Below are 19,062 nucleotides of genomic sequence, written 5' to 3' on the forward strand. Positions count from 1 at the left end.
CTAGGCCTGAAAAGAGAGTGGATGGGGACCAGGCTGGGACTCAGCAGCCTGGTTGAGGCCCAGCAGTGCCTGCACGGGCTGGATGACCCCAGCCAGCCGCTTCTCTTGGAGCTTCAGCCCTCCCACTCCCACAGTGGGACGGTGAAAACGGGACTGACAGGCTTGCGTGACAGTGTCATTAGGCGTAACCCCCACGTTGTAAGAGGGATTCTAAAACTGGCAGTGGTTGTACAAGTGCCAACCATTATTACAACAAGTAAAATCACCGTGATACGATAATTATCTGTATCATAGTTTTAGATCTAGTTAGCATAAGAAAAGTGGTAATAGAGGAGGGCTATTAGGAATTCTTAAGAATTCAGAGGAGGAGGAAGCAAGTCCGTGGAGGGAGCTTCCCTCTCCTGCCCCACCCAGAAATGCCAGGAGGGGTGAAGAATGACAAAGGATTCCTAGAATGTGTTTTGCTTGGTTTTAGCCTGGAACGAAATTAGAAGTCTTCCGGAGAGATTGTCAGTTCCTTACACCCCGCAACTAAGCGTCAGCCTCATCCTAGCATCAGCCAACACCGCCAAGCACGGTGCCATAGACCATTAGGCGCTCAGCAAACGTTTGAAACGTTTGACGCAAACTAAACTGGAACCCCTCCTCCCCACCCTGTATCCTCCAAATGCTCCCTGAGAATAGAGATTATTGTGTGAAGCCCACAAGACTTTAACCATAGACTAGAACGTGATCATTTTATCCAAATTCCCATTCCCCAGCCTTTCTTTTTCTGCTTTGCCCAAGTCTCAGGCACACGGGGATGGAGGGTGGTTCCCGGCGATAGGCCAGTGTCTCCACTAGATGGCGGAGGAGAGCTGCTTCACACCTGGGAAGGCAGCCCCAAGCAGAACTGCAGATGCGGCCCTGTTCCCACACTTCCCTCTGCTTGAGGTTATCCACGGGCCTTGTGACTCAGACCGCTCCGACCAGGGCACCCCTCACTCTGCAGAATGTGTCAGGGCTGAAGAAACTCACGTTTCTCACGGTGACAAGTCCTCAAATCCTAGCAGAGCAGAACTAGGAAGGCCGTGGAGAGGACCTCGCTAGCTTGCCCCTTTCCATAAGGAAGTTGTTGGCAGCCTGGAGGCGGGCAAGGGTTAGGTTCAGGGCCCCCCAGCTGGAAGGTCTCAGAGCCAGGACTGAGACCTAGAATGCTCCTTCTTTCCTCTCTGCCACCTTGCCAGACACCCCAGGCTTCCCCCTCATGTTGCTTTCAGGAAGCCCAGATCTAGACGATAGCTTGTAAGCCCTCCTGTGTGGAAAATGGGTGCTTTGAGCCCTCATCCCTTTGCTTATGTGATGCCTGCCTGACCCTTTCAAGGGACCCCTCTTCAGGTCCCATCTGTCAGGTTCCTACCCTGTGATGCTTTGCTTAGTCCAGCCTCCAGCCTCCTGCCCCTGCCCGTTTCCAGACAGTGAATCTGTGTTCTCCAGGGCATCTAGTTCGGAATTGTATAGCTCTTGGCTCAGGGAGAGTTCATGATCTGTTTAATCTGCCTGCCTCCCCTTTTAAAATATGGGCCCCTGAATCACAGAGGGGGACAAGGGCCAAGTCATGTTCGTCTCTGGGTCCCCAGCCCCTGATAGGATGCCTGGCCCTGCAGGATGAAGAGATAAAGTCACATTTTGGTCATCTGTGAGGCAGCCAGAGGCTGGATGACCTGCTAATCTCCTGGCTTTTTAGGTGGAGGATGTCGTGCAGCTGAGCAGAGAGAGCAGTTGGCCAGGGTTGTTGTTCTGCATTTTAAATTCGAAGGCTCCTGGACCTGCTGCCTCCTCCAGGCATGTGTCAGCCCATTTCATATGGGACGCTGTAGAGAAGCCCGCCTGGGAGGAATTAAATGGGAGGAGATGCTGGCAGCAAGGCCACATGAAGATCCGCCTGACAGGGTGGGTTATGTTCCTCTAAAGCCCTTGCAGAATCTGAAAGCAGCACAAGGGGCTTAGCTAACATCAGTTTGCTTGCAGAAGGCTGCCTAGAAGTTTCTAGTAGCCCATGGGTTAAAATCTCTGGCTTTACTGCGAGTCCAACGCAAGAGCTCCACTTTTAGGATTTACATAAGAGTTTGCCTTCCAGAGACTTGGAGTGATTCATTCCCTACCTCCCCCTTCCTTCCCGAAGCCATCTTTGTTCCTTCTCAGCTTTCCCCTCTTCTCCTCCCCCTGTGCCGGCACCACAGGCCCTGTGTTTGTGCCCTGCCGGGAAGCAAGGCTGTCTCCTGTGCTCCATCCTGGTCACTGAGGTGGACGTGCGGCCTCTCCTCCGTCAGCACGTCCCCTCACTCCCACTCCTGTGCTGCTGCCTCAGAGGCTCAGACCAGCCTGGTCTTCCCTTTCGCATAGAGATTCCTCCAAGCCAGCCGCATCACTGACTGCAGTATCCGAGTTTTGTCTACCTCGTCCCAAAGTGAGTGATGCAACCAGGGCTTCTTTGCTGTTCTTCATATGGACTAATCCCAGGGATAAAGCCACGCTTCCCTGGGTGGCAGGACCCTCCCAGTACACACGGTGATTAATCAGTGCTTGTTTCTTTCCCTCCTTACTGGTTCACTTTCTAAAGCTTGACTCCCACCCCCAGCCAATCACGCACTTTTGAAGCCCAGAAGGCAGCTGATTTTGTTCTTTCATTTCTTCCCCTGTAGGCCTTCACCAGAGTACAAGACCTCCGGTATTTAGAGCTCATCAACAGCATTGAGGTAAAAGATGAAGCGTTCTTGATTCTCAGGGAAGCGCAGATGCGCTGTCTGTGGTTTGCAGGCGGCTCTTCCAGCAGGCGAGGGTCTTGAGGACACGTGGACAGAGTCCACTGGTGTCTGGGCGTCCGGGCCACAGCCTTGCTCTGGGGGGCAGAGTGCCACGTGGGGGGAGCCAGCACGTGGGAGCCGGGAGTACAGTCTGTCACTTGTTAGCTGGGTGAGGCAGGTGGGTCCCTAATCTCTCAGAGATTCGGTCTCTTGTCTGTGAAATGGGATGAGACCTACCTCACAGGGTTGCTGGGAGGATTAAACAGTTCTCAGTAACCGGATTTCATCCTCGCAGTGGCTGTTAGCTTGCTACCCCCCTCTAGGGCTCCAACAACGTGCCAGTGTAGGAGGCATTTCCCAGATGCACATGGTCTGCACCCACCTGCAGGGATGGGCCCTGGGGAGGGAGGCGTGTGACCCAGCTGGCGCCTGCGGAGCTCTGAGCCCTCCCCGCAGCCCACCAGTCCCGGTCTGGACCTCGTCAGCCACACCCAGAGGCGGATGGGGGCCTAAAGAGGCTGGTTCTAGCTGCACCATTTGCTGGGTGATGGGAGAAAATATTTTTCATTCCTGTGCATCTTCAGGCTGTCTGTCCGTAAAAAGGTTTACATATTTCTTCTTCTGAACAGATTCATTGTGAGGCTCCGGGAATGTGAGATACATTTGAATTCACATATGGAAGCAGTGAGGAGATCAGCAAATGTCTCCTCCCTTCGATTCAGTTCAGCATAATAAACACCTGTCGTGGGCCAAGCCGTGTGGCTGAGCCCAGTGGGCAGAGAGCTGAGTGGAAGAGGCCTGCGGGAGCTCACAGCCTGCTTGGCCTAGTAATAGTTGCCGTTTGTTGAGTGCCTGCTCCATGCCACACGCGTGATTGACGTGCACACGATTTGAAATCCTCACAGCCACTTGATGAGGCAGCTGCTGTTCTTACCTCTATTTGATAAATAAGGAAACTAAGGCCCAGAAAGGCTGGGTCACATCCCCAGGGCAAAAAGATGGGTTGGAATTTAAGCCAGTTTTGTTTTCCAAGCTCCCGCTGTCTTTCCTCTGGGCCGTGTTGCCCTCTCGGAAGTTGCTCCTGGCGCTTGCCCTGCACACCCTCTCCCTCCCCCAGCACAGTCACAAGGAGCATCTCTGTCTTCTGTTCATTCCTCACCTGCACGGTGAAGGGTTTCTTCAGAGCCACCTACCCATGATGCCCAGTACCACTTACTACTAGGGGCCATATTTGTAGATCAGCTGGTCTGGATCTAGGGGTCTTAACATGAGGCCATGGAACATAATTTTTCTCTGTGTAAAAGTAACCGACCTCTGTGAGGACCAACTCCGGCCACTTATCACGTCTTACTGAGATCCCGTGTACTGTCTCTTCCGGTGTGCTGTGAGCTGGGCAAAGTAAACTTGTAAGAATTGCCTCTTGAAAAAGAGCAAAGTGCCTCTGAGTGCGGATCCATTTTGTTTGCTCTGAGGCCTTAGTTGCTTGCTTCTAGGCATTCAGCATTGTTCCAGAGAACTGGGGTTCTTTACTGCACTTCTTTTGGATGGGCGAGATGCAACTGTGCTGATAGCAGGAGGAACGGCATCTGTCCATGTGGCTCTTACACACTGAGTGTGTGGAATCCTTTGTACTGATCATGGTGGGGTTCTGGGGCCCGGAACAGATTTGGCCTAAATTCCACGCCTAGTGAAACCTATTTCTTTGTCTCACTGCAAGATTTTAATTCATTTCCTACTATTAGGAGTTAGTTTATTTGGCAGATTAGCCTAAACTATGTGTAGTTTGGGGTTTTTTTGGGGGGGGTTAAAAATTATTTCTGTCGGGGGAAACATATTGCCTGCAGCTGTTATAACTTTCACCGGCTTGCCTAGGAGTTGTTTTTTTTTTTTTAATTAATTAATTAATTTTAAATTTTGGCTGCATTGGGTCTTCGTTGCTGCGTGCAGGCTTTCTCTAGTTGCAGCGAGTGGGGGCTCCTCTTGTTGCAGAGCACAGGCTCTAGGTGCGCGTGGGCTTTAGTTGTAGTATGTGGGCTCAGTAGCTGTGGCTCGTGGGCTGCAGAGCACAGGCTCCATAGCTGTGGCGCCCGGGCTTAGCTGCTCCGCAGCATGTGGGATCCTCCCGGACCAGGGGTTGAACCCGCCGTGTCCCCTGCATTGGCAGGCGGACTCCCAACCACTGTGCCACCAGGGAAGTCCTTGCCTAGGAGTTTGATTCAATGTTTCATCTTCCTCCACTGTGATACACTTGCTGGAAAACAAGCAAAAGGAGACTGCTGGGGATGAGAGATTGGGTGCTATTGAGTGTTTACAAATACTTGAGCTGTAGACTATTGACTGTTCCCTAACACAGGAGGGAGGGGAGAGTGCCAGTTACTTCTCATTCTCAGCACTGCTATCTGTGTGTGTGTGTGTGTGTGTGTGTGTGTGTGTGTGTGTGTGTGTGTGTGTGTGTGTGTGTGTGTGTGTGTGTGTGTTTGCCTGCGCGCACAGGTGTATTGTTGGGGGCCATCACGAGTTTCCGAAGGGTGTATTATGTGGAACAGAGAGCATCTGGAGTCAGACAGAGTCCAAACGCCAGTTCTGTGTGATCGCGACCTGCCCCTCTCCCGAGTCCCGGCTTCCCGCAGTGTGACACTTGGGTGAGGAGTAGCCGGCGCCTAGTGGGTTCTCAACACACGGCGTTGCTTGCCTTCTCTTTAGAGACAGGGACGTAGTAAGATTCTCTATCCTGTTTTGTTGGTCTTTTTCTTGGGAAGAAACCCTAAACTTTGTCCTTGTCCACCATTATCATGAGTAACAACTCGGCCAAACCAGGCCTGGGGATTTCGGAACTCTTAGAGCTTGGGGGCCCCCTACGAGTGGGCGGTACACACCATCCTCACTAATATATAAGGAAGCAGCCGTGAGGAATTTCCATTAAACAAACAAAAGTTTGCATCTCTTTTGATCTTCACTCATCTGGAAAAAAAAAATCTGCTTTTGTTGTCAAGCATTCCCACCAGAAACCTAGGTGAGAGACACAACAGCCCAGGAGCCAAGCGTAGGTTCCAGTAGGAAGGCCCAGGGGCTTAACCTGAAATAGCAACATCTAACTTTTGTAAAGGCTGCTTCCTGCCATGGCTGCAGAGGCCGTTTCCTGTGCTTCTAATTTTTCCAGGAGAGGAAGAAGCGGGGAGAGACCAACAATGACCTGTTTCTGGCAGATGTGTTTTCCTACCAGGGGAAGTTCCACGAGGCCGCCAGACTGTACAAGAGGAGTGGGCACGAGAACCTCGCACTCGACATGTACACAGACCTCCGCATGTTCGAGTACGCCAAGGTAACCCGGCCACGGCCTGACCACTGCCATCCCGACCCTGCGGCTTCCAGGCTGTCTACCCCAGAGGTGGTGCGGACAGACGGTAGCTGTGGCCTCAGAACAGCTGTGGGCACGTTGATAAACGAGGAACCATCGGAGGCCACTGGTTAAAGCTGACCTACAACTGACCTTTCAGGCTGATGTCAAAAGGGACAGAGTGTAACGGTTCAGAGCTTTGTCAGTGACAGAACTGGATGGACGGTGAGTCCTAACCAGCATAGTCCCTTTGTTAAGGGTTCGGGGTTCTGTTTCCCACAAAGTCTCTCAAACCTTTGTCAGAAGCCACTGAGAACCTGTGTCCTCAGGCATGAGCTGGTTCTGCCGTTGTCGTCACACCGGCCAGCGTGGTTCACTCCAGCCAAGGTTTCCTAAGTGCCTGCTCTGCTTGGTGCTGGGCTTCGCACTGGGCCTCAAAGGCGCTGTGACAGAGGCCTTGCCGCCACTGTGAGCACACTGTGCCCCCATCGCTCGCCTGGGGTTGGGGGAGATATCCTCTTGCATTTGGAGGGCCCCTGTTAAGGTTAGTCCCCAACAGGTCTGGGCCTTTAAAGGTACGTGAGGGCAGTCTTCCTGGAGCAGCTCCTGGTGGCTTGTATGAGACTGAGTCCCACTGAGGACCCCAGACCACCAGGACACATGCAGGTTCGCCTAGCGCGGGTGAAAAGAGGGTGGGTGCCTGGAACAGCCAGGATCTTCCTTCCACGGAGGTGCCTTTGTTAACCTGTCTCCGGGTAACCTCAGAGAGGCTTCAGAATGTTCAGTGAGTCATCAGCCACAACCAGTTAGAGGCTATTAATGGTAATTAGCTAACGAGTTCAAGATGGAAAATTCTCCCCATTTTTTCCCCTGCTTTTCTGTTCCTGGAGATGTCTGCGTGCTCTTTTATCTTCTACCATCCATGGGTCCCTGTGATGCGGCCCGGGAGTTGCTGGTCATCAGTACCTGGCCAAGCACCTGGGCTCCAGTCTGTCTCTTCCTTGGTGGCTCCTTCACCCCAACTCTCAGATCTGGGTGCTTCAGGTAGCCCCCTTTTTGCCCTCTTCAACTTTTGTATCCTCCCCCAAACCCCACCACACACACCACACACATCACACACACACACACACACACACACACACACACACACACAATTTAACAGTGCGTTCACACTGAGAACACATAAATCAGGGTGTCTCTTTCTGGGGGTGACAACATTTAAACCAAGGATAAAACCTTGAACTAAAGGATCGAATCCCTGAGGGTAGAATTCAGGCTTTAGGAACAGCTAGGCTTAGTTGTTCTTCTGGACCAACAGCGCTTCCCGGGTCCTCTGCAAAGTCCTGGTGGGCAGCTGTGGCGTAGGAGACAGCACCTTGCCGTGGTGCCCAGAGAGCGGGCGTGAGTCTCAGCCTCCCTGTGGGTGACCTGGGGGAGGCTCCGCACTTTGCCAGCTTCCATTTCCTTCTTGGAGGGTCGCCTTGTCCAGCTGAGCTCAGTTCTGAGAATTGCAGAAATGAACCCACGAGGAAGCCCTTTACAAAGGCCGAGCTGTAGAAAGGCTGGGAGAGTGAGTGGAGCCAGGCGTGACCACAGCATGGCCGTCCTTCAGACCGGCCCCCGCCAGCCCCACCCCGCCCTGCACTGAAGCCCCTCCTCACACTTCCAGTGGGCTTTGTGCGCCTACGCTCTTCCACCCAGAAAGGCAGCCCGTTTACGCAGTCCGTCTGGTCTGCCTCTCCATGAAGGTAAATATGCTGGGGGTTGTTTCCGGTTTCAGGTTCTGATCACAATTCCAAGTAGGATCCAAGTAGGTTGCTTCCATTTCATTCCCCCCCCGACCCCCGACAGTCTGAATTTGAGAAAATGTGTACGTACACATTATGTGGGGGGTGGGGGAAGATACAGTGCTTATTAACATGGCATGTTTTTGTTTACTTGAAAATTGCTTCCCAAGATTCAATCTGGTTTTCAGAAAATTTTTAAATTACATTCCCACGTACAAATAAATTGTATGCTTTCCGGGGAAGTGACATGTTTATATGGAGATAAAGGGAATTATAATGCTCTTAACTCTTATGTAGTATATCCTTATCAAAATCACCAAGCATGAGAACACTGTTTAGTCTCATTCATCACTCAGCACAGCCTCTTTCTGTCCACTCCGGGACAGAGTCTTTGCCGTGGCCCCAGATAACGTGTAAATTAGCTTCATGGGACCAGAGAACCTTTGGAAACCCAGTTTGCTGAGCCTTGAAGCACCATTTAGACTTAACTTCTATTAGGTCCGAGCTCCAGGAGCTGGAGCGTGGGGCTGGAGGAGGCTCTTTCAAGCCCGGGAGCTGTGTCCCTGCCTGGTCTCCACACTGACGACCCAAATTTATGGCTTGCTCTTAGCCTCTGACCCTTCTCACTACAGAGTGAGACACGCGGAGTCCACTGAGCACTCCCTTTGAAGGACATTCCTGTTCTCTCACGATGCCTGTTTTCCCCAGCTGCTAACCTCATTTAGCCAACCAGGTTAAAGAAGAGTTTCCGGCTTTGTGTTGGCATAAAGAGTACACGTTGTAGCTGCCAAGAGTAAAGGCTGGGTCTGTAACAGCCCAAACCAGGCATCTGCAGGTAGTCAGCGGCTGCCTTCCAGCCCCTTCACCTGTGTGCACTGCAGAAAGCCCCAAGCCAGCGAGGCGGGCCTGTCTTTTATTGGATCCTCAGCATCAGAGTCATGATGCTCCTTCCTCTCCTGAAAAGAATCGCTTGTCTTAGGCCAGTCTAATATGTTATTTTAGGGGCTACCCAATTACCCTGAAAGCAAATGGAAGAAAAGAGAACGCTAATTGTTCAAGTGGGTTTTTAGCATACATTGACTGTACTTTTCTGACAAGTGAGTGCTAATCAGGGGAAAGGAGTGCTTTCTTTTTTTTTTTTTTAACATCTTTATTGGAGTATAATTGCTTTACAATGGTGTGCTAGTTTCTGCTTTATAACAAAGTGAATCAGTTATACATATACATATGTTTCCATATTTCTTCCCTCTTAGGTCTCCTTGCCTCCCACCCTCCCTATCCCACCCCTCTAGGTGGTCACAAAGCACTGAGCTGATCTCCCTGTGCTATGCGGCTGCTTCCCACTACCTAGCTATTTTACATTTGGTAGTGTATATATGTCCATGCCACTCTCTCACTTTGTCCCTGCTCACCCTTCCCTCTCCCCATATCCTCAAGTCCATTCTCTAGTAGGTCTGTGTTTTTATTTCCATCTTACCCCTAGGTTCTTCATGACATTTTTTTTCTTAGATTCCATATATATGTGTTAGCATACGGTATTTGTCTTTCTCTTTCTGACTTAATTCACTCTGTATGACAGACTCTAGGTCCATCCACCTCACTACAAATAACTCAATTTCGTTTCTTTTTATGGCTGAGTAATATTCCATTGTATATATGTGCCACATCTTCTTTATCCATTCATCTGATAATGGACACTTAGGTTGCTTCCATCTCCTGGCTATTGTAAATAGAGCTGCAGTGAACATTTTGGTACATGACTCTTTTTGAATTATGGTTTTCTCAGGGTATATGCCCAGTAGTGGGATTGCTGGGTCATATGGTAGTTCTATTTGTAGTTTTTTAAGGAACCTCCATACTGTTCTCCATAGTGGCTGTACCAATTCACATTCCCACCAGCAGTGCAAGAGTGTTCCCTTTTCTCCACACCCTCTCCAGCATTTATTGTTTCTAGATTTTTTGATGATGGCCATTCTGACCGGTGTGAGATGATATCTCATTGTAGTTTTGATTTGCATTTCTCTAATGATTAATGATGTTGAGCATTCTTTCATGTGTTTGTTGGCCATCTGTATATCTTCTTTGGAGAAATGTCTATTTAGGTCTTCTGCCCATTTTTGGATTGGGTTGTTTGTTTTCTTGTTGTTGAGCTGCATGAGCTGCTTGTAAATTTTGGAGATTAATCCTTTGTCAGTTGCTTCATTTGCAGATATTTTCTCCCATTCTGAGGGTTGTCTTTTGGTCTTGTTTATGGTTTCCTTTGCTGTGCAAAAGCTTTGAAGTTTCATTAGGTCCCATTTGTTTATTTTTGTTTTTATTTCCATTTCTCTAGAAGGTGGGTCAAAAAGAATCTTGCAGTGATTTATGTCATGGAGTGTTCTGCCTATGTTTTCCTCTAAGAGTTTGATAGTTTCTGGCCTTACATTTAGGTCTTTAATCCATTTTGAGCTTATTTTTGTGTATGGTGTTAGGGAGTGTTCTAATCTCATACTTTTACATGTAGCTGTCCAGTTGTCCCAGCACCACTTATTGAAGAGGCTGTCCTTTCTCTGCTCTACATTGTGAAAATGACTCTACTACCCAAAGCAATCTACAGATTCAATGCAATCCCTATCAAACTACCACTGGCATTTTTCACAGAACTAGAACAAAAAAGTTCACAATTTGTATGGAAACACAAAAGACCCCGAATAGCCAAAGCAATCTTGAGAACGAAAAATGGAGCCGGAGGAATCAGGCTCCCTGACTTCAGACTATACTACAAAGCTACAGTAATCAAGACAGTATGGTACTGGCACAGAAACAGAAATATAGATCAGTGGAACAGGATAGAAAGCCCAGAGATAAACCCATGCACATATGGTCACGTTATCTTTGATAAAAGAGGCAGGAATGTACAGTGGAGAAATGAGTGCTTTCTTATGCTTTGTGAGCTTGACACAGCGCAGCCTCTGCAGGGTACATTATTCCTGAGACAAACTGCTTCTTAGGAGGAGTGCAGAGCTGGGCTCCAAGCACTCTCAATTTCCCTTTTTGAAAAGCCCCACCTTTCAAATTGTCAGCACCAAAAGCTGCCTCAACTATGGCAACCCTCAACACATGTTTTGGGTAACTGTATCCTGAAAAGAGGTGATATTCTGAGACTGTTTCTTGCGAATTCTAAGGCCAACCTGGGGAAGCTGGGCACGGCCCCTCAGAGGCCCCTGTTGCGGTGGAAGGAACACAGGCCTCTCCTCCTTCATGGGTTCTCTCCCAACCCCTTCCCCCTGCCTCAGATCCCCCACGGCCTCCTGCTGTCCCCACCCCTGCAGACCTGATCTCAGGACAGGGTCTGATACTATCCTGTTGAGAAGTAATTAACCATAACCAAAACCACTCCTGCTCCTTGTCGGCCCCAGGCAAACAGCTGGGGCAAAGCCGAGGGGACAACGCCCTGAGTTCAGGCAGCAGAACGTGAACAGAGTCAGAAAACGGATGCCAGTGATACTTGCAGTGTGGTGATGGCTGAGGGGCCGTCGTAGAACTCTGTAAACCATCTTGCCTCCTTTAAGTTCAGGGGACCACATACTCAGCCTCACTCTGAGGCGTGTGGTATCATCCTTACACTCTGAATAAAGATTTTAGGTCTGACTGTTTGAAATTCTGTAAAGTCACTATAAAGGAATAGTTACACATACATCAAACTCTATATGAGAGAGAAACAAAGTACTCTGATCATAAACCTCCCACACTGCGGGGTTGTGTGCAGTACTCCAGAGAGTCAGGAAAGTGTTGTTTAGCTGAAGAACAAACGTCCATTAGTGGGAAGGGCAAGAAACATTGAGGGCCATAGTCCTTGACACTGACCTCGTACCCCCAGGAGCACCTGTGGGGCGGCCTGCGAGCCCTCCTCCCCAGCACTTGGGCCTGCCCTGCAGTCCGCCCCGAGGGTACGGGCTCATGCCTGCATCCTGACCGCCTGCTGCAGCCAAATGGGGCCCTTCCTTGCTGCAGCCTTCAGCAGCCTGACGTAATGCTGGCAGCAGGAAGTTCTAATCCGGAATGTTTTTGTTTGTTGTGCTTCCTCAGGATTTCCTTGGATCTGGAGACCCCAAAGAAACAAAGATGCTAATCACCAAACAGGCCGACTGGGCTCGAAATATCAACGAGCCCAAAGCCGCCGTGGAGATGTACATCTCGGCGGGCGAGCACGGCAAGGCCATAGAGATCAGCGGCGACCACGGCTGGGTTGACACGTAGGTTTTCAGTCCCTGCCCCAAGAGGCATTTGGCAGCATGTCATGTCATGTCAGCTCTTGGTTTTGACTGACAAGGAAAAAACTAGTGTTTCTCTAAGTATCTGATCCGAAGGTGATGGTGACTTGGTTTTTGGGAGACACAGAGACTGAACGAGGCAGTCGCTGCCTTTGGGAAGCTCAGCAAGGCCCTGGGGAAAGGGTGGTGGGGACTGAGGGGGGAGCCACCCAGGTCCCGGGGCTGCCATTCCCTGAGCCCTCCCTACGAGCCGAGCCGGCCTTCGGTTCTCCCCCACACCCTCCGCGTTGGTGTTTCCATGCCCACCTTCAAAGGAGGAAACCAAGGTTCAGGGACCAAGTGATCGTATAAGGCCAGGTAGCTGGGAATTTGTGGAGCAGAGCTACAGACTGATCTCAGTGCCCATAACCGGTATGATGGTAGGCCCTGAAAAGAACAAGAAAAGTCCTAAGCATGTCAGGGAAGGAGACGTGAATTCTCACGGGAGGAGCCCTGGATGTCTTCTCCTGAGAGGTAGTCTTTGCACGAAGGTCATTTGACGAATTTCAGGAGGTAGAGTTGGTAGGAAGGGAAGATCGTGCAGGTGGAAGAACTGCCCAAGCAGGACAAGTTGGCGTTGGTCACATGAAGGGTCCAGGTGAGGGTGGAGGATGCAGGCTGTGGCAGGGGCATCGGGGCTGGCCTCACCGGGAGGGCCTCCGGGGCCAGCCAAACTGAGGCGTTTAGATTTGTCAGTAGGTGGTGAGGACCCCTGGTCGGGGCTGTGCTCTCAGAAGCCCACTCAGGCAGCAGGTGGGGGGATGGAGGGAAAACTAGAGGAGGACCAGGTAAGTGGCCAGTGTGGCAGCTGAGAGAACGAGAGAGACGTGGAGGAGGTGAACTGACAGGACCCAAGGCAGGGTGCGTCGGGGCAGGGCCGGCAGAGCTGATTCTGAGCTCTGGGCCTGGTGGTCAGTGATTTCACTCAAGGCAGAGAACAGAAGCAACGGGGACTTGCGGTGGAGCTGCCAGACAGAACATGGATTTGGTCTTAGGACTCTTAGAGCATCAGACCTTCAGGCAGAGGGCTTTCTCCTCCCACCGTCAGGGAGAGTGGGCTTTGTGCTCACACATGTACACACGTATCGGCTGCTACAGCTGGCACAGGAGAAGAGGTGAGGGAGTGGCTCCTGAGTTTGGCTCAGTCTAAGCCCTGAAAGCTGTTGGCTGTTCTAGAAACAGGTAGCAGTGGCCCGGGACCTGGGAGGGGGAGGGGCTGGTTGATGGCTAAGTCAGGTGGTTGGTGTGGTCCCTCACAAAGGGACCTGGGTGGGTGACCTACTACCCCATCTTTCTCTTGTCCAAGGATAACGTTTCTTGAAGATAGAGGTGCAGATTTTGCCCCCCAGTTATTCTGTTCATGAAAGGTGTGGTACAGGAGAGAGCCAGGCAGCTTTAGGTCCCCCACTCAATCCTCTGGTTTTGCCTGTCACTTTCATTTGCAGCTTATATGAATCAGGTTACCCTGGGGATACTTAACTAGTGCAGAAAGGAGACATTAAGCATGTTCTGTCCTTCTTCCAGGCCTGGCTGTAAAAGGTGCTTCTCCTCCAGGGACATTAGGGTTAATGGGCGGGGCGGGGGCGGAGGTGCTGCCTGTGCCACCTTTCCCTCAACACGTGTCCTTTCTTTGCTGAGAAGTGTTATTTTTAGATGCCATTATTATTCTAAGGACAGATTGACAGGCCTCCCTGAGCTCGCCTGTCTCTGAGACAGGGCTTTGCTACAGCTGCTTCTCACAAAGAGCGAGCTGGGTAGAACCCCTTTCCCTTGGGAGAGCTGGTTTTACTCAAAACCCCGGCCTGACCAGAGGGAACAAGCACTTTCCACGCAGCCTCATGAGCCCACGAGCAGTGGCAGGGCTGGCTACCACTGGGGAAAAGTGGTGAACCAGTGGTCCCCATGGCCCCTCAGCCTGGTCAGCACTTTGGCCAGGAGGAGAGGCACAGTCAAGATTCCCTGCAGGCCTTCCTTCCAGAGCTCAGAGCAGAACCGCACATGCCTCTTCCTTGAGAGGTCCTGTCCCAGAAGACATCTCCCACCTCTGCTTCTACTTTCCTGTGAGAATTCCTCAAATGGTGCTGGAAAGGGCACTCTGCCACTTCCTGGCTGCAGAGTCTTGGGCAGGTTGCTTCACCTTTCACCCTAGCCTCTAGTCTCCTCATGTGTTAAATGGGAATAGCAGTACCACCCCCTTAGGGCGGTGAAGGTTCAGTGAGATCACACATGCGAAAGCTCATGGCGCTGAGCTTGACGCCCGTAGGTGATGAGTAAAGCTTGCTGGATAGGTTCGTAACTCCTGTGAAAGGCGCAAGAGGTGGGGGAACTGGTGTCCTTTACCAAGCAGCGTTTCTGGATTAAGTATTCACTCAATTAATAACCTCCCGTCAAGCACCAGGGGCCATGGCGCCATACGGAGGCCTGGGGACGTCAGCATGAATCAACACCGAGCCTGCCCTGGGAAGACGCAGACGCTCGCTTCCTTCCACCGGGCTCCCTTCCTGGGAGTCCATCTCCTCCCTTTGCTCTCGCCGCTCCAGGCTCATCGACATTGCCCGTAAGCTGGACAAGGCCGAGCGGGAGCCCCTGCTGATGTGCGCCCACTACTTCAAGAAGCTGGATAACCCTGGCTATGCTGCCGAGACCTACCTGAAGATTGGTGACCTGAAGTCCTTGGTTCACCTGCACGTGGACACCCAGCGCTGGGATGAGGTGAGTATAGGGGGCCCTCCCTGAGCCCCGGGACATGGGGATTTGGGGGGTTTGGGTGGAGAGCAGCTGTCCTCCTTGTGGGTGTGAACATTGGCCTGGCAGTCACGAGACTCACCTGTGAATTCTCTGAGCCAGAGTATCCTGGAGGGCCTCTCCGTACTCGCTTTCTGTTTGTTCGCTTATTCGTTCATTCATTCGGAAAATCTTTATGGCCTGCTGGCTGTGTGCCAGCCCAGTGATGGACCCCAAGGATGTGGGAGTTAACGTGACAGCCCCCACTGCCTGCTGTTGGTCTGAGCTGCCTCTGACCAGCACCACGGGCTGAAGCATCGCAGACAGGGAGGCACACCTGTGTGACATTTAAAACCTGCTGGCTGGCATTTTGGCAGAAGATGCCACCCGTACTTTCCCTGAAACGGCCGGAGCCATTTCAGGGGCCAGCTCCTCCTCCTCTTCCCGGCCCCCTCCCCCCGACTCCTCTGTCGTGAGGGTCGGTCAGAGAATTAGCCAGGCCAGCGGGAGAGATGGCTGTGGTGGGGCTGGTGGAGCAGCTGGTGTGCTGCCCCTCTGTGGCTTAAGTCCCGCCCTCCAGCTGACTGGCTCCCTGTGCCCTGGATTAAAATTCATCCTCGAGGGGATGAGAGCTGTGCACACCGTCCTCACCCTCCCCACCCACCCACTGTGGTCTGGTCTGCAGAGCCGCTGCAAGGCCTTTGCTGGTAAGAGCTGTCTGACTCTTGTCTCCCCGCTAATTGGCTCCATTTGGTGAGGTGACAGGGTCACTGATGAGAAAAGGTGGAGCCAGGGACAGAGGCAATAATGGCTTCTCAAGATACATTTATCAGATTTCTCAAGCAGCATAAATTAGAGCATCTTGGCTGTGCATGAGGCAGACTTTCTCCCCGTTGCCACATATTTTCCCCCGTGACTCATTTCCGGTTCTCCCGGTCTGACAGGTGGTTCTGAGGCTTAGATGAAGCAGTCACCGGGTCCCATGCAGCACCACGACCACGGTCATCTTTGACAGCTAATAAGCAGCAATGATGATAATGTCAATTATCTTTCCTTAGGTGTCGCCTGCAATTAAAAGAAATCTGTTTGCAGCGCGACAGGAGCCCACGCAAAGCCTCAAAATAAAATGTTTCCGATTCTGTGCCACTTCTGTGGTTCAGAAACAGACTGTGTTGTTACTGAATCCAGTTGCTTGCATATTGCTGTTAATTGCCTTTTGTTTTCAAAGAGCTGATTTGTTTTTGCGTTTCTGGGGGTGTGGGGGGGGGGAGGCACTCTCCTCCTCCAAGTTGTCAGGCTGGCAAAATATGACATCCCTGATGGATTCAGCCAAGCGCCCGTGTTTTCATGGGGGCTGCGGGGGCTGCTTTATTAAGAAGCCATTTGCTCCTTCCTCTAGGCCTTCGCCTTGGGTGAGAAGCATCCCGAGTTTAAGGATGACATCTACGTGCCCTACGCTCAGTGGCTAGCAGAGAACGATCGTTTTGAGGAAGCCCAGAAAGGTAGGCCACATAGACTGGCACCTTGCACAAGGGGCAGGAGAAAGCACTGCCAAGACACACGCGTCAGGTAGGCTGCCCAGCCCTCCTGCCGTGGGCCCCAAGACAGACAGCTTCCTCGGCGGCTGTGATGTGCTTGGTGCTGAAAGGCCATGGAGCCGTGGGAGGAGCACGGGCTCTGCGTGGGATGCACCCGGGCCCACCACTCACATGCCCCAGGACCTTCAGCAGGTCCTGTCTCCTCTCTGAGCAAAGCACCGTGAGCTCCAGTGTATCTTCCTGTTTATTCCTCGCAGCAGCCCTGTGATGTAGGTACCGTTTTGTAGGTGAGAAAACTGAGGTTGGAAGAGGTAAAGGGATTTGTCTGAAGTCCCACAGCTAGGAGGTGGCAGAGAGGGAATTTGAGGCAGGGTGGGGGAGGACGGAAGGAGAGTGGCCGCAGAATGGCCAGAATGGTCCACCTGCCACTTTCCTCACCCGGAAGAGAAACTTGGGTTCTGCTTCTGGCTCAGGGAAACGGGGTGTCCTCTGCTCCTCAGCATACCCAGTGGTAAAACGGCTGGGCACAGGAGTGAGAGGAAGTCTAGCGCTTTAAATGGTAATAATAATTTTTAAATGTGATGGCCTTCTGTGTGTCAGGCACTGACTGGGTGCTTAACCACATAACCTTGCACCTCGGCAGTAGCCTACAGAGACGCAGAGGCTAACTGTGCCCTGCAAAGTCCCAAAGCCACAGAGTGGCAAAGCCAGAATTGGACCAGGATCTGTCAGACTGGGGAGGCTGATTCTCCCAACTAGGGTTCACTGCCTCTCTAGGAAGTATTCTAATTGCAGTTGGATGTGTCATGTTCCATAGCATCCCATTTGCACTTCTCTGTGGGAACAGTTGCCACCTCCGGACACATTTCGGAGTGGCTCCCTGTGGAAGCTCCTCAGCTGAAAGGCCCCGTTGAAGGACAGCATGTTCTCCATTGCTTCAGCATTTCCAGAGTACCCAGTTGCTGAAGTATGTGCATGTTTGGGCAAAACACATCAACCTATCCATCTGTCTGGTCTGTCCTTCCAAGAATCCATCGCCATAGTAACTTGGTACTCAGACAAGAGATTGGAGATGAGACTGGAACAAAGGCCAGACCTTTTCCTTCCCTAACGCAGAGGATTTGGATCATCTGAGCCACCCACATGTGGGCAAGCATCACAGCTAGAAGTGCTTCCCCAGCTGCCCCCAACATCCCGCGGGTCTGGCCACACAGTAGGGACTCAAGAAATTTCTGTTAAGTGGATGTGAGAACGACTGAGAAATCTTTGCTTGTTTTCACAAATGTTTGGTTGCTAGAACCAAGCCAGATTTTCCAAGGTTGTCATCAAAAAGCATTCAGTTGGAGACTGACCAAGCACTTGAGTCGGGCTCGGTTCTGTGACCTTGGGTGTGCCACTTTACCTCCCCCTTGCGAGTGCATTCAAAAGCGTCTTAAAAGCGTCTTCCTAGATCTGTTGTGACGATCCAACAGACTCACAGATTCTGTTGTGAGGGAATCATCAACAAAAGCACTCTGTAAAACCACCGAGGCCGTTAGAGTGCCAGGTCCTGTTAGTCACCTGGGGAGTCACTAGGCTTTGTCCTGGAACAGGGCAGGGGGCAGAACCTCACTGACGGTGAGCAACGCTTCTGTCCTTGGACTTTGCCCTGCAGTTTGGCCCCTCAGCTTTCTCTGTCTGCCATGCCTTGCCAAAGCGGGTTGCCTTTTCCCAGCCAAAAAGGCGTATATCTCTCTGTACTTTTTTTCAGGATGTAGCCTTGGTTATTTATAGCCTCTGGCCTGAGAGGCGCATCCCAGCAGCGCGGTGCTGCAGATGCTCCGACAAGGGTCCTACTTCTACAGCAGCCCCTTGCAAGCCCTGCAGAATTCCACCCAACTCCCCCCATGGTGTGTGCTTTTGTGCCCCTGCAGCGTTCCACAAGGCCGGGCGGCAGGGGGAAGCAGTCAGGGTGCTGGAGCAGCTCACACACAATGCCGTGGTCGAGAGCAGATTTAATGACGCTGCCTATTATTACTGGATGCTGTCCATGCAGTGCCTCGATATAGCTCAAGGTAAGTAAACATCAGCAGGGCCGCTTGTTTTCCCGGCCCCACTCTGGCACCAAGATAAACATCGGAAGAGCTGCGAGGTTTTAATTAAAGCCCTGGGCTTTGCCCTGTGTTGCTAATTCAGAACATATCTTTTCCCTGCTACCTGGGAACCTGTAACTGGACCTGGCTGAGCCGTGGTTTCAAAATGTTGAACTAAATGAAAAGGTGAAAAAGAGATCCTTTTACAGTAACACACTCCAGATTCTCGCTCATCCCAGGCAGGAAGATAGTTTCGATGTTGCTTTCTTTCACAAGACTTCCCATGATGCACTGAGGGAGTTCTGGAAGCGGACGGGGCAGGGAGATGCTCTCCACTGGGCCGAGGCCAGCCTGCAGGAGTGGGAAAGACACTGGCATTGGAGCAGCTAGGCGACTCGTAACAAGTCACAGTCCTTCCTCAGCACTGCAGCCCCATCTGTAGCGTGGGGGTCATCCCGCCCTGCTTCCTTCATAAGGCTGCTGTGAGCCTCCCAGAACCATGGTTATAGTTTGAAAGCTGTCAAGC

The 19,062-nt window shown here is 51.6% G+C and overlaps 1 protein-coding gene across 17 annotated transcripts in view; it reads left to right on the forward strand.

The window, feature by feature from the left end:
* Nucleotides 1-19,062, forward strand: part of IFT122 (intraflagellar transport 122) — a 77,720-nt gene that overhangs the window by 40,836 nt on the left and 17,822 nt on the right. For all 17 annotated transcript variants that reach the window (XR_012323926.1, XR_012323927.1, XR_012323928.1 and 14 more), the window contains 6 exons: nt 2,685-2,738; nt 5,947-6,108; nt 11,979-12,145; nt 14,743-14,914; nt 16,326-16,428; nt 18,378-18,518. Coding sequence is in view for 14 of the 17 variants with exons in the window: in XM_073787729.1 (XP_073643830.1) it covers nt 2,685-2,738; nt 5,947-6,108; nt 11,979-12,145; nt 14,743-14,914; nt 16,326-16,428; nt 18,378-18,518 (799 nt within the window). In the remaining 3 variants the exon portion in view is untranslated. The remainder of the gene's footprint in view (nt 1-2,684; nt 2,739-5,946; nt 6,109-11,978; nt 12,146-14,742; nt 14,915-16,325; nt 16,429-18,377; nt 18,519-19,062) is intronic.

This window comes from Tursiops truncatus, chromosome 10 (genome assembly GCF_011762595.2).
Source record: "Tursiops truncatus isolate mTurTru1 chromosome 10, mTurTru1.mat.Y, whole genome shotgun sequence".
NCBI classification, from domain to species: domain Eukaryota; kingdom Metazoa; phylum Chordata; class Mammalia; order Artiodactyla; family Delphinidae; genus Tursiops; species Tursiops truncatus.